Source organism: Elaeis guineensis, chromosome 10 (genome assembly GCF_000442705.2).
Source record: "Elaeis guineensis isolate ETL-2024a chromosome 10, EG11, whole genome shotgun sequence".
Lineage (NCBI taxonomy): Eukaryota > Viridiplantae > Streptophyta > Magnoliopsida > Arecales > Arecaceae > Elaeis > Elaeis guineensis.
This window is the reverse complement of record NC_026002.2, coordinates 22,149,913-22,169,289: the sequence shown is the minus strand read 5'-3', so window position 1 is coordinate 22,169,289 and position 19,377 is coordinate 22,149,913. Positions and strand designations below refer to the sequence as shown.

The 19,377-nt window shown below is 36.3% G+C and overlaps 1 protein-coding gene across 10 annotated transcripts; it reads right to left on the bottom strand.

The window, feature by feature from the left end:
* On the bottom strand, positions 1–8,078 carry LOC105059809 (small RNA 2'-O-methyltransferase). Of its 10 annotated transcripts, none has more exons than XM_019855549.3 (11): positions 7,924–8,061; positions 7,655–7,772; positions 6,846–7,215; positions 5,571–5,660; positions 3,842–4,296; positions 3,482–3,733; positions 2,117–3,072; positions 1,863–2,014; positions 1,666–1,782; positions 1,325–1,453; positions 1–679 (listed from the first exon to the last, which is right to left on the bottom strand). In XM_019855549.3, exons 3-11 carry the CDS (start codon positions 7,116–7,118, stop codon positions 239–241), a joined length of 2,865 nt encoding a protein of 954 aa, XP_019711108.1. In that variant the 5' UTR covers positions 7,119–7,215; positions 7,655–7,772; positions 7,924–8,061; the 3' UTR covers positions 1–238. The 10 variants fall into 10 exon arrangements, with proteins under 10 accessions (XP_019711108.1, XP_073100782.1, XP_019711112.1 ...); XM_073244681.1 differs by having other exon boundaries at positions 7,678–7,772; XM_019855553.3 differs by having other exon boundaries at positions 7,705–7,772.
* Between the last annotated feature and the right edge of the window lie 11,299 nt (positions 8,079–19,377).

The following is a 19,377-nucleotide window of genomic DNA, read 5'->3' as shown; positions in this document are numbered from 1 at the left end:
AGTTTAAACATCCAACTGACAGTTTGATTGCAGCCAGAGGCTTATTTATTCCATAAACAAGATGCTGCTTCACCATCTACATGCCAAGGTAAATGCTGAGGTTGCAGCCAAACAGGAAAAAAAATTTATTAGTTCCCCACATTATCATGACCAAAATTGGGACGAGCGGGTCAAGGCTGCCCACCAAATGTATAATGTCACTATAATGTCAAACCAGTAGGAAAAATCTGCCACATTATCAGAGAGCAGATCTGGAACTGTCGGTCCACTCCCATATAAGTTCGTAAGGTTGAGATGATTCCTCCATTTTCCAGCATTTGCCTGCTTCGCGCGATGAATTTCTTCTAAAGACGGCAATCTGGGAAGCAAACCCTGGTTCCACATCACCTGACCCACCAACTCCACTGAATTCAACACTATAATTGTGCCTCAGTGCAAGGTCAGTGGCCCAGCGATTAAACTGCTCTCGGGTCCACTCAAACTTGTGATCATGATTGCGGAACTTGCAAGGTGCTGATTTCTCTTCAGAATCATCTTCTTTGTTGGGAATAGTGGATCTATGAAGTATGGAATTGTATTCATAGTTGGGTGTGGAGACGATGAGTGCATTTGGGCAGAAAGAACTCAATACAACATCCCCAAACAAGCATGCTTGATCCTCTTCCATATGCTCGATCACCTGCATTTCATTTCCAGAACTACTGAATAGCAGCATGCATGAGCAAATAAACCCACCAATTTACACTTGTGAAGAAGTAAAAAGAACTCCCTAGTTTTATAGAAGCTTGCCATGCAGAGAATGCTTCTACTAATTGCAGTCTTTTGTTCGCAAGATTTAGGATCTCATTGCTCATACAATCTGCTCCCAAGTTCTATATGATGTCCATTGTACAAAAAGAAAAGAAAAGAAGATGAGGAAAATAAAGAACAAAACCTATTGGCCTCCTGCCTTAAATATCCTTTACAAGCTTACACTTATTCTGAAAAAGTGTCTATTGCAATCTATGGAAGCTGAGATACAGCAGACTGACTTCTACAGCCCTTTTGATATTTGCCTCACTAGTTAATAGTCATCCATAAATGTTATTTGAAGATTACGCAAGTTTACATAGTCATAATTTAACTTATGATATTGAGAAAATTTAGAGTTAACATTGAAGTTTGAAGTGATATGTACGCAACTAGTATCCTATGCTGAAATTAGAAGTGGAAGAAAATGTAATCAATCAAGTATGCAACCAATAATACATCAAAGTGAGATTCATTAGTAAAATTATTAGCTTATTTGATAGAGGAGTCAATATGGGATCAGAATATTCAATACCTCTAAACAAGTTCCGACGTCAAATCCATACAAGCGTGCATCAAAATCTGTAATTGATCCATCATAAAGCACTGCAGTTCTGATGCTTGTTTGCATCAAGGAGTTAGAGCTTAGTTTCTGATGTAAAATCTGCAAAATCAAAAATTATAACAATTAAAATAGCCTGAAGACAGTTAGCACAAACCTCCATGCAGCCTATTGAAATCTAAAATGTAAAACCAAGCTAAATAGAAACCTAGGGAAAAACTACAATTGATATACTAGATTAAAACTTAATGAATTTCTAAATAATAATGCAATAGTTATAAATGTGAAAAAAGGCCATTGTTCAGCAGTGATACCTTTGCAGCACGTATGAGGCCCTTACGTGAAAGATCCACACCAACAATCTTTTCTATTGTAGTTGTATGCTCCAATAAAAGCTCCAGTAGGCTACCAGATCCACAGCCAAAATCCACCTGTAAATGCAAAACACATGCTCAATCTCAATAATCATTAAGAATCTCCAAAGGAAATGGTGAAGCAGGAAGATAAATACCAAGGTAGTGGCACGAGACTCATTAATGTGCGCCACTGCAAATTGTACCCGCTGCTTAGATAGAGGTGGGCTGAACAAAGCCTGCTCCATTCTATCTTCCAAAGCCTCTGAAACTCGCAAGACCTTAACAGTGTAATCCAGATAGCAGTTCCCTGCAGCATAGATTGCACATTTATATTCAACATTGTTTGATTTCAATGCTGCTAACTTAAACTAAGACAGGAAACAGGGAAGTGGTGATGTTGAAGACACACATAAATTTGACCGTGAAAGATGCTTCGCAGATTCACCAGCTGCAGCCAAGATCAGGTCCTTGGAAGGCAGTTCTATGCTAAATTGGGCTGCTTGATTGACAGATAACTGAGTTACACATGCTTCAAGCTGGTTAATCACAGCACCTGTCCCTATCTCAAATTCAAACTCATCATTGCTTTCTAAGCAATATTTTGAAGACTCTCCTTTCCTCACTAATGCAACAACATAACTTATGCAGGTTAAAGATCCAGGGGATGGGAAGACTCCAGAATCTCGACCTTCAATATTTAAAAGAATCATCCCATTTTCCTGCTTTATGTGCGGCTGATTTATACAGAGTGACCCCAGTGAACTGCACCTTTTTAGAGAATAGTTCTGCTTAACACCATAAATAGATAAACATGTTGCAAATTCCCTAGAAAAATTGAGCGGATAAACATTAATGTCCTCAGCACATCCAAAAGAGAATAACTTCTCCATAGGCATGTCTAGTTGCTTAAATAACTTATTCAACCACACCAGAACTTTAAATGCAGAACTCTGAATGGCATCATTTTCTTTTCTGTATGTATCAGCCAAAGAACAGACAACTATCGGTTCCTGACTCCTTGACAATATTTTGACTTCACATCTGAAAGAACCTGATTTACCCATGTCTTTGTCGATAACATCAGCTGCACCTCCATCTGCCATCTCAATTTCTTCATTTAACTTTGATGATTTAGATTTTTTACACATTTCTGATAATTCTGATGAAGTTTCTGGAGAACTGAGACTCCTAACAGAGAAAATAGGTTCTGATAACCGGTGCTGGCGGCAGAACACACAGAGGAGGTCCCTTGGGGTCGGTCCCTTCCAATTTGAACGAGGGGTAAAAGAAGTGGGCAATTCAGCTGCAAGTATCGCCTCTCTAGACAACTTATAATATCCATCAGGTACCTTATTGAGGAGCATCCTGAAGGACCAAAAAATTAGTTATTAACATAGAAAAGTGAGGCAACTACTTATTGAAGACCCTGATCCAAAATCCTTATTCAAATCATCAAATAATGATAATTTTTTTCTTTGAAGTCCTCATATCTTGTCACTAATAACCAGCACCAAGCTTCAGATTTTATCTAAAAAAGAAAATGCATGTAATACAGAGTGTGATCACATAAAAAGAACACTAATTACATAATGCAAAAGTTGACTAGTTCCCTTGTCACACAATTATGTGACACTACTCAGAATACAAGAACTTGCATGATACCATTGAAAATGTCGGCAACTAGTAATTCAGGAAGCAAGGATTTCAGGGATGAAACAAATTAAAGAAGGGTTTGCACCAAAGATGCATCAGTGATCAGGGAGCCACGACAGACCTGTAATAGGAACAAAGAGATATGTCTTCATAAAAAAGGTCTGGTGACTTCCATTTATATCCAATATTCGCTAAGATTGCATCTCCATAAATATTTTGGCATGATAAGTATGAAGCTCGCTTATTTAGTATTGGCTCCATTTTTATATTTCCTTCTACATTTGCATGTATATCTGATGAAATTGATGCCAAGAAAGGAGCTTCTAGATTAGGGAAGTATAACTTCATTTCTGATGAAGCTTTGCCAACAGTCCTGAAGTAGCAGAAACATTTTAATCAAGTGCATATAACCAATCAATATAACTAGCAAATAGAAAGTATACGCAACATAGGGTGCATTAGACTCTAATTTTCTACAGACCTTGAGACAAGAATCTGAGAAGAATCAGCAACATTGAGCTTCTTAGCAATTTCATCCAAGTAATATTGGTTGTCAGAAACATCAAGAGTCAATGTTTCAACATGCTCCTCAATTGAGCAGGGAATATGTATGGCTTCTAACTGTATGCACCCCATTGAGACTGAATAACGGTCAAGTAATGATTGTAAAGCTTCAGGAGAATATGGACCTTGCTTCTGTATCCAAAGTTTTCCATCAGTCAAGCAGATGGAACCAGACATTTTGACAGCCTTTAGGATAAGTGATGTAACTGAAAGAGGATCCGATTCTGTCTTGGGATCGATAATTTTGCATAAGTTATTAGCTTTCACGTCGCATGCAGCAATGGCAGATATTGGAAGCATACCATAATAATCTCCGACTCTTCCAAATGCCACTCTAAAGTGACCGATCAGGGGATGAGATGATGAAAGAAACTTCCATGAAACAGCAAACATTAAAAAAATGTCAGAGAATTCAGGCCGAGAAGTCTTATAATATTATTATCCAGTTTGATGTCAAATTGACAAAAAATTTAAGCAAAAAGGTACCAATGTGTACTGTTGAACTAATCCCCTTTTCTAATTAGTGACTTGTCTGTACAATTAACAATCAGGTCCGTGCAACCTCTTGCATATATGTGACTCATATTATGGCCCAGGTGAAATATCATGTATGAGGGCACTTACTTAGATTCATGGATTTAACTTAGAAGCAATGAAATACTGGAGTTATTGATATGAACTTTCCAAATTATTAACTTCCTGAATGCACAATCAAGTAGCACAGTACAACAAAACTTACATTGATCAGCTACAGTCACTAGGATCAATAGAAAGAACAAGGTTGCAAATGGAGATCATTTAAAGATGACAAAAGAACTGTAAGTAATTAAAGCTATCTACTTCTCACATTCGCCATAGCCAGGCAAACATGCCATCTCATTGGTGTATGATATGCTATGTGGCTACTTAAGAAGGCCCTAATCACGTATACATGTCGCTGCATGCATGCACACACACACACACACACAGAGAGGCACACACAAACAGAGAGAGATGGAAGGAGGGATGAGGGAGGGAGTGTGGGATGACCATGTGTTGTCAAGGATATCGCAACCGACAATCTGTCGCATCAAGCCTATATTTTCAAAGCAGAAATTATAAAGTGAACCATTTCAAAGGTATATAGTGTGAGCACCTGACTCCATGCATACAACTGAAGTTTGCAAGGACCATCAAATTGGAGGTGCCAATAAAGGAGCAATTTGTTTACGTTGATGATCCGTGCATGTATTATTTACATTTAAGAGATTCCAAAGTGATTAGCAAGCAGCATACGTCAACTGTTATTATTGGAAGGCATCAAATAAACAGGGAATTCATAGAACCGGGTAATATTGAAAGGAGAATCAACAGGTCTTAATGAAACTCCAAATTTGTATTATGCTTAATTAAATACAACAAAATCTGAAACTAATCAATAGAAGTTTTTACAGAAAAGGGAAAGAGATTAACAAAAAAGCAGCATTGCTTTATTTATTGTGAAAAAATTCAAGGTCCAAAATGAAGGGTATAAGCAGAGCCAAATAATAAAATTTCACACTTACTGAGAAATGCTTTGTACGGAAAGACTTTTATGTCCCTCGTTGCTTTTACAGTAAAGTTCTCAATTAATTATGCAAAAAGAAAATTCATGCAAAATTACTAACCTCGTCTGTAAACACGCCAGATACACGAGCAACTAATTCATTCCATGCTTCCTGCGGAGTGGGATTATTTATTGTAGACTGAATTCCCAACTGCAGAAGAAATCAAAGCATTACCACAAACTGAAAGATAAAATCACATCATTAAATTGTTACGTACATAAATACTATCCGAACCACCACCATATAGTCTTACCTCAGCACAAGACCAGCTGTTGGGGTTTTAGTTATAGCGTCCTACATATGTAAGGGTAGAAGCAACACCCAGATAATCAAGTACTCCGAATATATTTCAAATCATCCATTCTTTTTTTATTTTAAATGCATGGTGGATTTCATGCTTGAATTAGCTTTTTAAGCTTGAGGATTCGTTAAACAGGTTATGCAATTCCTCTCTCCCCTTCTCCCTCTGCCCCTCCTTTGTCTGTTCATGCCGGAGCGGCATGGCATGGTACCGTACAGCACCATACTGCCGGCCTACCGGCACAGGTGCCGGTTCCGATACCATGAATCTTGATTGGAATTGATGATGCTACAACGTTTGCTACTTGGAAGAGTATGGACTCAATCATATTGTTAGCCTCACTATGGGATGCAATATGTTGATTTGGAAGGAAATAAAAATATATTTAGCATATTTCTTTAAGAATGAAAGTTGAGGATGAGCCCTAACATAATGATAAGATTGCTCCATTGTAACCTAAGTGTCATAGGTTCGAAAAATACAGACAACCTCTCTGCTGCATACATCTGAATTTCCCTAGACCCCACAATAGCAAAGCCTTATGCATTGGGCTGCCTTTTTTTTCCTCTAAGAGTGAAAGTTACAATCAGGAATGCCATTATGGAATGATAGACCTTGAGCTGATGGTTTACGATATTTGTTGTTATCATATTATTCACCAGAGAGAGAATATAACTTGATAGCATATAAAATGCTTCTAACAAAAACAATCTTTATGACACCAATTATTGGCTGAATTTGTCTCTCATGTCTTTTTCATACGTTGTTTCCTATGATTCTGTAATCTCTAAAAAAAAAAAAATTAGCAAAATCCATCACACGAATTTCATGGAAATTGTCCTATATTCTGCTGCTATTATGTCACCAATGAGCTTTTAGATTAACCTAACAATGAGAGTGCCTTCATGTTTATTTTAATGTGTAAAATAATGCTTACCTATCCCACAGTTGCTGACTAATGACCAAGAGGTGGCACAATTAAGGAAACAAAGAATAGTAGGAATTGAGGTATGCATGAGTCTACAAAGCAAAACCTTTTCAATGGCAATCTGTGCAGCAGCCTGCTCCGCGTCCTTCTTCCTTGAAAAGGTGTCTGAAGTAACAGACAACTCAGGGAGATCCAAATAGCATCTATACACGCTGTTGGTCTGCTGTGGAATAACCAACCCAAGGCAATCATTGTCTGCTGATTGAAGTATCTCCTCGGTCCTATAGCATGCTTTGCTGCCAAACTTCTGATATATAAGGGCCTTTGGAGTAGGAGTTGGCCTTTTCGCGGCAACTGCCAATGATTCTTGAGTTCCCATACTTATCCTTAAAACCCTATCTTTCTCAACAAACCCTCAGATTATATGAATAGGTACTGTACAACATAAATTATTCCAACCACTGCTGATAGTCGTCCTGTTAAAATAGAAAACAGAAACAATACCCAGTCAATTACTACTATAATCAACTGGCTAGAAGCAAACAATCTAATCCAAATGTGGTTACCATAAAAACAGGCATAAACGAGAGAAATTAGTGCAAAAACCGAACTTTTTTAACTAATTCAAACGCGGGTAGTATACGAAACCAAAAGAAGAATAACTAGTCCAAAAGATTGAATCTTTTCTCTATTTACCAATCTAGATTTCGAAAATAGTCGAAATAAGCTCTCAACGTCTAGCAATAGGACAAGCAGCAAACAGTGAATATAAAAAAAATACAAAAGAGAATCTACAAACCCTAAGCTCAAAAAAAAAAAACCTGAAAAGAAAAACTTATGAAGGCCAGCGCACAAGAAAAAACGGGAATAATCATATGAAGAACATTACTTAGACAAAGAAAACAAAAATCTAACCCAAAAACTCCAAAACAGATCACCAGCAGAAGAATCCGAGCACAAATCACCAGCGAATAGGAAAAGATCAGGACTTCGAGACTAAGGAACCTCAAAGCGCCGCTCTTAGGACCGAGACCTGAGATGCACCAAGGATTGTCTAAGGTCAAGAAAATTCTCGAGAACCCGCCCATAAATAGAAAATCAGCAATTAATGCAGGAAATTTTCGAGATAAGGCAATAAAGACAGGACCAAATAGCTTAATCCGACTCGGAAAAGGAAATTTTACATGGAGGAACGGCCGTCGAACGGTCTAGAGAGAGAAGTGAGACTGTGAGAGCACTCTCGAGGAAAGGAGGGAAAGTAATTAGAAACCAAGCCCGTCCTCATGACCCCCGCTCTTCGCTAACTTGCGCTCACAGTGACTTTGATCGGTGTGTATTTAAAATAATAATATACCATCCGCGTACAAAGTTCATCGTATCTGCTGCCATCCAAATTAACAAACGGCATCTCCTAACCGTCTGTAGTTTCCGTCTCGGGCATGGACTTATCTTTGCATTTGCGCGGAGGAGATTGCTTCAAACCGAAGCAAATTACGTCCCTGTTAGGGACGGCAACGGGTAGGGCACCCACAAAATTTATCCTGCCCGTATCCGTATTCATTTAAAATCTTACTATCCGTGTCCGCTACATTTAAAGTTGGTAGATCCGCCGGATTAACTTTCATTCATATTCATATTATCGTAGAGCAAGACTCTATAAATTAAAAATTTTTATAGCCAAAAAAAAATTCCTTACAATCAAAAATTTCTAAATCCTACAAAATATCATGCTTGTATTAAGATTAAGCTCTCAAAAGCTCAAGGGACCAACTCACAACATCACAACTCCCATAAAATCCGATATAGACCATGGGAAAAAAACCCCAAACGCACTGAAGAGCCCTCTGGTCTTCCGCAGATGCTCTTTTTCTCCATAGATATCTGAAACAGAGAATGAAATGAAAAGAAAAAAAAAAATCGAGAAGGAAAAAAAATGATCAATCTATATGGGAAACGGTCTTACTTGTTAATTTTTTCAGTCTTTCCTTTGTTATCGTGGATTTTTTCTATGCTTTCTCCTTTGTATAGAAGAGCTTCAATGATATAAATAAATTATCAACAAATAAATAAATTAGGCTGAATTAGGTTTTGTTGGTTAAGATAGTGATTAGATTATCCAAAAATACAGAGTTCACATCCTCCCATTTACTTATTATATATAATTTTTATAAAAATTTATAAGATATATACATAATCGGATTTGAATAATAGATAGTCAAAGGCTAAATCTGAAATCCGAATAGATTTTAGTTTTAAATCCTAAATCCATCCTAAATCTTATTAGGATACACTAATTAGGTTCTATTAAAATTTGGGATAAATCAAATATCCAAAAAAAATCAATCTACCATCTCTAACTCTTATATATATATATATAATATTTTGCTTTATATATATATATATATATATATATATATATATATATATATATATATATATATATATATATATATATATATATATATATATATGATTTGATATGATGAATATTTTTCAACATGATCCCGGACATGTCGGACCATGATATTATCTCAAGTATTTTACTTAAGTGCTAACTGAAGTGCCATTCTCGTCTGATTGAGCAAGGGGGGAAGAACCACATATCTCATTGAAAATAATTTGAGAGTTATTAATGTCCATTAAAAACATAGACCTTGGCGACAATTATGCCAACTCAACTATTATTACATAATTAAAGTGGTTGTCATCACATGCATAACGTAGAAATTGTTACTCTATAGTTATTGCACATCTCATTCATTAAAAACTAGGAGACCTCAAGTAAGCCATTCAGCCCCTCTCCTCCCTCTCTCCCGCATCTCAACTAATTTGAACATCGAAAGGTCCTTGCAAGATAAACTCCAGCGGGAGGACAGCATTTTCTAAGTCGGTCCAGGATCACATAAACTCAATTAGAGCCATCAGTAGTGCTTCACTCATCAACTCGAAGCAGAACCGATTTTTGCTTTTCACTTCGGTCATCAACCAACCTCAATATTTCACCTCTAATACCGAGCATGACTCCTGTCCATCATTTCAAAACAATTGGACTACCTCCCATCTCACAAGCTGATGTTCAGAAAGTAAGGAAAAGGCCGTGTCAAACCATGAGCCTTGAGTCCGTCTCTCTCATTCTTTGGTGGCCGGTGCAATCCACCACGACACAGATTTGCCCTTGGAGTTGAATAACATGAGAAAGGCGTTGTTCATGCATCAACATGACAGTTCAAAACGTTGGAACTTAGCCCAGCGCAAGTCTCGCACCATGGATTTGGTATCATATCCGTATTATCATGAGAACAGTATTCCATAAATTGAAAATTTTGCAGCCAAAGAAGAATAATTTATGCCACACCCCAAATCGTCGAAGAATACAAGACTAGCGGGGTGATAGGGCTCAATAGGTCGAATATTGGCCCGGCCAAGCTAATTCTACCCAATCAAAGTACAAGTCGCTTACAATAATCGAAAATGTCCAAATCTAATGGAATCCAATAAGAACCGGGTAGCATGGGGTAAGGCTAGAACAAGGCTCGTGCCAGCTTGAGGGCCGACTTTAGGTTAGCTTCAGACCCAACCCGATTAATTTTGGACCAAATTTAAGCTAATAAGAAGTAGAGCCTGTTTGGTTTTTGGGTATGCCATCAATCCAGCCCGTGCCCAATTATGGCCCACAAGTTAGTATGATTAAGACCCAAATCCAAGCCGGTTTATTTTCGAAATTGGTTATTTGGCTAGCTAGGACTAGTCCAACTCCTATTGTCATGATTGTGATTTGTGAATCGCTGTGAAGTCCCATTAAACCCAATTAATCTTTGGGGTGATCTTTATATTTTGAAGTGAATTGGCTCTAGTTGCCTGCATTTAAAGTTGGTGGGAGAAGCTACAAGTGTTTTACCATTTTTTATGTTTGTAGTCTATTGTTGTTGTTGTTCTTATTTTACAGTTGTTTATCCATATATGCTTTCTCCTTAGTTTGTTTATATTTTCTTCTTCTATCTCAGCTTATTGTTTCTTCTTCCAGACTTTGTTTGTTTGGGTTTCATTTGCTAGGCCCTATACAAAACAAACAAGGTACCAGCTCAGTTTCGGGCTAGCCCAAATTCAACCAAAATGTTTGTTGTTTGGGGTCAGCCCAGTTTTTGACACAATGGGTTTAATTCTGCTGGCCCAATTGGATTTAGATCATTTTCGAAAAAAATTATCTATATGTCTCTAGATGGATCCAAAATTATTTTTAAGTCTCTAGACTTTTTAAATTGAATAAAAAAATTTTAAAATACTAAGAAGTTATTTCTGTGTAACCAAAATACATATATGTATAACCTGAACATGAACGTACATAATCAGATATTGAAACTAGGTGACCTGTGTAACTTGAACATAAATTCATGTAACTTGAACATAGACTTGTTTAATCAATTGTGTGGACGACAGGGACCTAAAAATAATTTCTTAGCATTTCAGAGATTTTTTATTTAACTTGAAAAGTTCAGAGACTTAAAAGTAATTTTGGATTCATCCAGGGACCTATAGATATTTTTTTCATGATTTTTTCATAAAAGAAGAAAAAAAACAAGGCTAAAGTCTAGTCTAACATCTCAAAAAGATCTTAAAAGTTGAGTTCAGGAAAACGTATGGCCTAATCCAACCTGATCCAATTTTAGCCCTAACTAGAGGACTCCTTCATGGAGATGATCTGAAGGAGTCAATTATTGAGAAAAGCCTTCTCTTATATTCAACAAACCTTATATAAACCGTGAAGAGAAAAACAATCTAACAAAAAAATTATAAAGAAAAAAATTAGAGAAAAAAAGTTAGAGAAGAGAGAGAAAAAAAAAATAGAAGAGAAAAATGAGGCTCTCCTTAGCTTTTTTTTCTTCTTCTTCTTTTTCTTTCTTTTTTTTTTTTTTTTTTTTTTTTTTTTTTTTTTTAACCTTTGTTCTTGGTCTCTTAGCAAAGCAGGGGAAGAGAAGAAGGTCACGGTCAGAAGGGTGCGGTGGCCTGCTAGTAGTACCAAAAAATAATAAGAAAATCGAGGGGAGTAATTTCCAAAAATAAAAGATTAAACTGTAAGCAAATAGACGTACTAATCAGCCGCACTTTCTCCATGGTCCACTCCATACTTACCATGCTAAAAATGGTGTATTTTGAACAACAAAAAACATTTGATTAACAGTCCACCCCATTCTATGTTGCTTTGAACTTTGAATAGTTCATACATTTGGTTGACGGAGGCAACATTATATTATGAACAAGAAGGTTCTAGATATTAGAAGGTTTACTAATAAATCTTAGGATACAACGTTATATCAAGACTAAGAATGATAGGCTTCCATCAAGCCTAATTTAACAGGTTGGTCCATTTTGTTCTAACAACACCAACATTTCCAAGGTACAACAGTACTAGTAACAACTAAGTAACTATCATTTGAAAAGAAAAGGATTGGATACCAAATTTGATAACTAAACATATTCAAACCAAGAATGACAGAGAAGTCTCAAAATGATGTAACAACTAACAAGTAACATCTGTAATCACAAAATGAAACATAATAATTCCAATCAAAATACATGACAACATGTCTAAAAGAAGTATCCATGACACTGATCAACTCCTTTCATTGCTTACTACTTCAATTTTCCAAATTTATTAGAACCTATAAGCACCAAATTAAGTAGTTAGCAAAGAAAAACAAGAGAAAAGAATTATCAAAAAAAAAAAGATTATGAAACCTATGCACTGGCGTCAACGGTGGCTGAGCATTGAGTTAATTGGGCTTCATTGTAAGTGCATGATATCTTCTACAATCTTATTTAACATAGGTTCTAAAATATCTATATTAAAATATTATCATAATTAAGAATAAATTACTTCAAAAAATTATAAGAATGTAATTAACAAAACATATACCTTTACTTCCAAATGCCCAATCTTGAGTGCAAATCATTATCTCAACAATATCCAATTTAAGTGAACCATGATACTTATCAAGTACTTGCCTATCAATATTAAAAGCAAATTCAAAGATAACTGTAGATATTAAAATAGTTAAAATATCATAAGTCATAATAGAAGGTTTTGGATATCGAAAATAACTCGCTCTCCAAATTGGACTTTCTATCATTTTTAGGCTCATCCAAATATAATTCTAATCAAGAATTTTATTCAACGTTCACAAAATCAAAGCTTTTAAATGTATCGAAGTCCTATACTATTGAAAAAAAAAAGTTAAGTATGAAAAATATTACCATATGCTAGAACAATATATTTGTTTTAATTTAAAAGCATCCGACTTTGCAAATGATTTCGAAGCTTCATGAGATGTATCATTCTCCATGTCTTCACGAGTTGATGTGCTAATACTTGAAGCTTTAGAAGAAGCTAGTATATATTGATTGAAGAGATAAAGCATACAATCATGGATGTGCATGCTCTCACTATAGTCATATCCATTCAACTTTTTATAACAATACTTCACAAACTGAAATTTATACCGAAGATCCAAAATAACTACCATTGCTAAGATTAAACTATGATCTGACCAATATCTTCTAAACTTTTCATATATATGCCATGCCATTCTTTATATGAAAGTATCTACACTCTGCATCTCTTGCCTCAAAGTAAGCTCGATTAAGAAAATTTGAAGAAAATATGAGTTCGATGTAGGATATTTAACTCCTAAAAATATTAGACTAGCATCATAGAACATACTCAATAATTTGCTAATCTTTTCAATTTTTTTTCAATCCTCTTCAGATGAACAATACTTGTAATTAGAGTTACTTAATTATAAATGAAGAAATATACATCGGTAAAAAAAAAGTACTCCTTAATATCAAAAAAGTAGAATTTCGTCTTGTAGAAATATCTTACCTCGTATTTTCTATTTATCAAAAAAACTTATCTAACATATTCTAAAAACTTTTATTTTTGAACTTAAGAATCTTTCACATATTTAATATTTTTATGAACCTTAAAGATAGGTTTGTCTATCTCCTTAATTCCTCTTGCACAATTAAGTCAAGAATATAGACACAATATTGCACATGAAAAAACCTACATTTGAGTAAAGTGTATTCTTTAAATTAAGTTGAATCTTTGCATATCAATAAAAAGTTTATGGAAGTATTATCCAAAGTCATATAATACAATTTTATTTCTATCCCCCAACCAATTAATAAATTATAAATTACTTCACAAAAAGATATGCCATTGTAGAGAAGGCATGAAATAGAAGTTGAAAATTTTTTTAACAATACTCATTCTTCATCAATAAAATAGACGGTTAAATACCAATACCCATCAATAGTGATAGAAGTCAATAAATCCGAAGTCAAATTTATCCTTATAGGAATTGAATGTAGCCATAATACTAATTTTTTCTTCTCTTTTTTATACAACTTTAACAAATCAGCTTTTACGGTATTCCTTGATATTAATTTATCATCCTGACAAACATTAGCAAACAATGATCTAATGCCTTCATATTCAACAAATTGAAATGATAGATTATACTTGATAATTGCAAATATAAGCAATTGATAGAATTTTTCAGAATCAAATTTACTATAACACATTAACACGGACCCTTTGGATTGTGATAAGATCATTTATCCCATGTCACAGTTCTTTCTACAACTCTCTATACAATGTTTCAAATTTTTGTTCCCAATCTTACTTTTATCCTTTTGAGTTGCCTCATTTATATGAAAAAATTGACAAAAAATAAAGTTAACTTTATTTTATATTTGCTTTGTATAGAGTCACCTACTATAACTATATTAAAATCTGGAAGCACCAATTCATTTGTTTTATCATCATCACTATCCAACCCCACATTTACATTGATCTCTTTATCCATCTATATCATATAAATTGAAAAAATAAGCAATAAACCTATCTAGAAAAAAATAAGTATACATAACTAGCAAATATTTAGAAAGGCAAAGAGAAAAAGAAACGGAGGCTTAGATTCATTATTTCATATGCTAAATCAAAATGATTGCAATCGATTGCCTACAAAAATAAACCTTTCAAGATTGCTTGCCACTAGAAATAGCTGATTATTATTTCATGAATCAACAAAAACTCATCCAAGAATCATTCTAGCCTCTTCATATAAATATAAAATTGATAAAAGCAAAAGAAAGAGGAAGAGGAGGCTCAAATTCATCATTGCAGCTAAATCAAAATAATTATAATTCACTGCCTGCAGAAGCAAACCATCTAAGATTGCTTACCATTAAAAATAATTGATTCTCTAAGAATCAGCAAAAACTCATTGGAGAATCATCCTAGCATGTTCACACAAATAAGTATGAAAATAAATTAAGCATATAAATCATGAATAGAAAACAAACAAGTAAAATAATCTACATGACGTCTGACATTGTTGGACATCACCAAGGGTCCATGAATTAATAATGTTATAGAATTAACAATGAACAACCAAAAATTAGTCTGTCACCATCACAATAAATAACCTAATGCTAATTTTTTGTTTCATATGTGCTATACAAACATGAAAGTTGGAACATGGCCTACAAGAAGTAACTCTACAAATAGCAAGCACAATTGATTTCCTTAAAAATTGCCCATAATAATCACAGCTAATTGAACTAAATTCTATTTTAAATGGATATTGAGCATGAAACCATGATAATTTTCAAATATATCAACTCACTTCTCTCTTGAGATGGAAGCATGTTGAAAAAAGAGAAACATATTTTAAAACTAATAGAAATTAAAATTCAACTTTTGGCTTTTTAGCTTTCATACAACTGAATTTTTTCTTTACTCTTGAAATTGAAAACTCTAAAAAGATTGCTAGTTGTATGTTTTAAAAGTTTATTAGTAACAATTTGATCATTATGAAATTAAATAAAATCTATAATTTTAGCCTTATTTTCATAGAAAATTATGTCATTCAAGAATGAGCAGAGAACACCCATTCCTTGGTCTATATAGAAGAATAGGAACAACTTTGGATTTACTCGATGTTCAAAACAAACAAACAAACAAAACCATACTATTGTTTATATTTGACAAGATTTTAAAAAATAAAAGATTAAAAATGATTTGAATTTAGATTCAAAACATAGCTAGATGGACTTAAAGGTTTGTAGACAGTCTTGATGAAAAGCCCGAGCATGTTTTGTTTACATCAATTAACATCCGAAAAATAGTGTTCTCCTCTCCCGCCCCCCCCCCCCCCCCCCCCCCCCACCAATAGTGGGAAGAGATAGGTCACTAGAAAAATAATGGAGATCATTATGAAATATGGATCTCCACATTCAAACTGATAATGGTAGATTTACATAAAACCCCACCATCAACATAAAAACTAACAGAGGATGCATAACAAGGATCATAAAAACCAACAGGCATATGTAGCATAAGGCATGGAAAAGCCAAAAGATTCAAATACTAAAAGAAAATATATAGAATGCAAGCCAATGAAGAGATGCTCAAGTATTTAGAAAAAGCGTACCACAGATTTGATCATAGATTCACATAGAGGTGATGCCAGAGAGAGAAATCCTAGAAGAGAAAAAATATCAAGAGGTAAATAGCAAGGAGTCAATGTTACCGTGTGTCTTCTCTTGCCTCTCATTCCTTTCGTTTCCTTGGGGTTTGAAGATATTCTGGTTTCTAAGAAGAAAAACTCAGAAGTCAAAAACACTACTAGAGAAGAGAAACTAAGAAACCCTAATGAGTAAAACTCAGTCGTCAATGGAAGATAAAACCGAGGGTCCAAAAGAAAAAGACAAAGGAAAAAGCGACAGAAGCCTAGTTGTCAATAGAAGAAGCAAAGACTAAAAATCCTAACAAGAGAAAGTAGAAACCCTAACGATGGAATAGGAGCCTCTTGAGTCTAGACGAAACTAAAAAAACTAAGAAATTGGATGTCAAACAGAAAGTGAGTGGCTAGTCGGCTACTCTCTGCACAAGGTGGATTGGACGGATCCCAAAAACAAATCCCAATTCCCACCTCCCACCAAATGATCGAAAGAAACAAACTAAACACTATTTAAAGTTAAATGGATATAAATGAGTTTTATATCTGACCTAATCCAATCCAATTCATTTAATAAATGGGTTAAATGGGTCAGAAGTCAAAACATAAATTTGATCCATTTAATAAATGATTTAAACGGATCGATCTATTTATGATCTAAACTCATTTAGACCAAATCCAAATATGTTTATGATGGGTCGAATGTGGATCAAATTTGTGAGTCGGATCACTTTTTCCCAATCCTATGTTCGCCATCTACAGCAACAGCATTGCACTATCCTACAACTTCACAATGTCATTCTCAAACATAAATATGAAATAACCTCCAAGCTAAGCACAAGAACCGGATAGGATTGAAATTAGTAGAAGCTTAATGTCACATACTTTGTTAAATTGAAACACAAATAAGAGGGCAGAAGCTAGCTCGAAAGGGTATGATAGTCTTATTGGGTCTATTCTGGTAGGCTTCTAAAAACAGGCATCAAGAAGTGTCTCTAACACTTGATTGATCAGGGAAAAAAAATAAATGACTATAGAAGAACATGCACTAAATTTTTTCTAGAAGTCCTTCCTGTTGATGAGTTGGAGCCTTCATCTCAGTCGGGTTTCTAGTAGTGGAATAACATACAACCTCACAAAAATAGGTTCTCACTCTATAAGTATTGGGATTTGATGTCTCGAGATTCGATCCATATTGAGTCCATAGTGGGTCTACGATGAAAAATGGAGTCCAACGAGATCAAGATCACTTCAAACGGAGTCTGGATGGCTAAGATACACGCAAGAGAAGTCAGTAAGGAACTCGGAAAGGCGGAGGACCGCCGACGGCCGACGGCGGAGCGGTGGCCGTATGGCCACATGCGGCGGGGCGCAGCCCTGGTGCGGTTGCGCTGGGCCCGGGTGCTGCACGGCCACGCATGGCAGGGCGCGGCCCAGGCGCGATTGCATGGGGCTCGAGAGCTCCAGGCCCAGGCACCAGGCGTGCGGGCCGGCCCGGACCCAGGCGCGCGGGGCACGGCCCAGGCCCAGGCACGCGGGTGCGCAGGCCAGCCCAGGCCCACGCATGCTTGCTAGGAGCCCATTTGCCTAGTCCACCGTGGATCGGACAGTGCACAGTCCACCGCGTAGACAGCGTGGGCATTTTCCACACGTTTCTCACGGTCCACGGTACTATTCTATGGACCAACGTGCAATCGGAGGGCGTAGGTTGATTCTGGTGTTGATCCGACGGTCTAGGGCCTTTATACGGGTGTTATTAGGAGTCCTTATGCTAAATCTAATAGGGTTTTAAGGCCTTTAAAAGACCTGATGCTCAACAGAGAAGATGTGGCTTGTTTTGGTGGCACGCACGGGCTTCAACAGAGAACCCCAAACCCACGTGAAGAGAGAGAGACCCGTGACGTTGAGAGAAGAAGAAGCAGGGAGGCTCCTGGATATTAGACAACAGTCGCTTCAGGGGTTCAGGAGATCTTCCTAGAGAGAGCTTTTGTGAGAGAGAACTTTTTAAGAGGGAAAAATTGGATGTACGAGGGTTGAGGATGAGATCTCCTCTTGTAATATTTCTTTTTCTCATAGTGAAGTTTGCATGCCCTGTGGAGGCGAGCTCTTTTTTGATTGATCTACATATTTTGATTGTTTTCTATTTTATTTCTTCTTTCTTCCTGCTGCATCGCACGATATCAAAAAAATCTTAAGAGGTGGTGTCATAGCCAGACATCCACCCAACAAGTGGTATCAGAGTGAGGCGGTACAAGGACGCAGATTGCAGCGGTGATAAGTAAGTCTAAAGATGGAGAAGACAAGATCAATCAAGATGGAGATCAACAAGTTTGATAGAAAGAGTAATTTCTTCTTGTGGTAAGCAAGGATGAAGGACGTGCTCATCCAACAAGGGTTGATTGATGCTCTCTTGTGTAAGGAGAAATCGATCACCATGGAGGTGCAGGATTAGTAGCGGCTACAGATGCAAGCGGTGAGTACCATCCGCATGTACCTAACGGATGAGATGATGATTCATATGATTAGAGAGACTTTTTTGACGATGCTGTGGTCGAAGCTCGAGGAGTTGTACATGGCGAAGTCTCTCACCAATACTCTTTTTCTCTGGAGGCAGTTCTATCAGCTACGGATGACTGAGGGATAGAGCGTATAGGAGCATCCAAGTCACTTCTAGAAGATCCTCATCGACTTCTTCAGCGTTGGTGAGAATGTTGAGAAGAAGATCAGGGCACTGGTTTTACTGGCGTCGCTTTCCCCTTCGTACGAGTTCTTGGTGACGTTCTTCTAGTTGGAAAGAGTACCATCAAGATGAACGAGGTCACCACGATGATACTCTAGAATGAAGTTCTCAGGAGGAAGAACTCGGCTTCGAGCTGAGGTGGTGGTAGCTCAACTTTGATGGCTTCTAGAGGAGCAGGATGTGGTAGACGGAGTAACAGGAGATCGCGACGAGAACGGTCCAAGTTCAGGAGGGACTTGAGCAAAACTAGATATTACCGATGTAACAAGTTGGGACATCTAGCTAAAGATTACTCTCAACTCAAAGATCGAACGATGGCTGCTGTAGCGACAGCAAGTAGCTATTCAGAAGGAGATATTCTGGAGATATCTAAT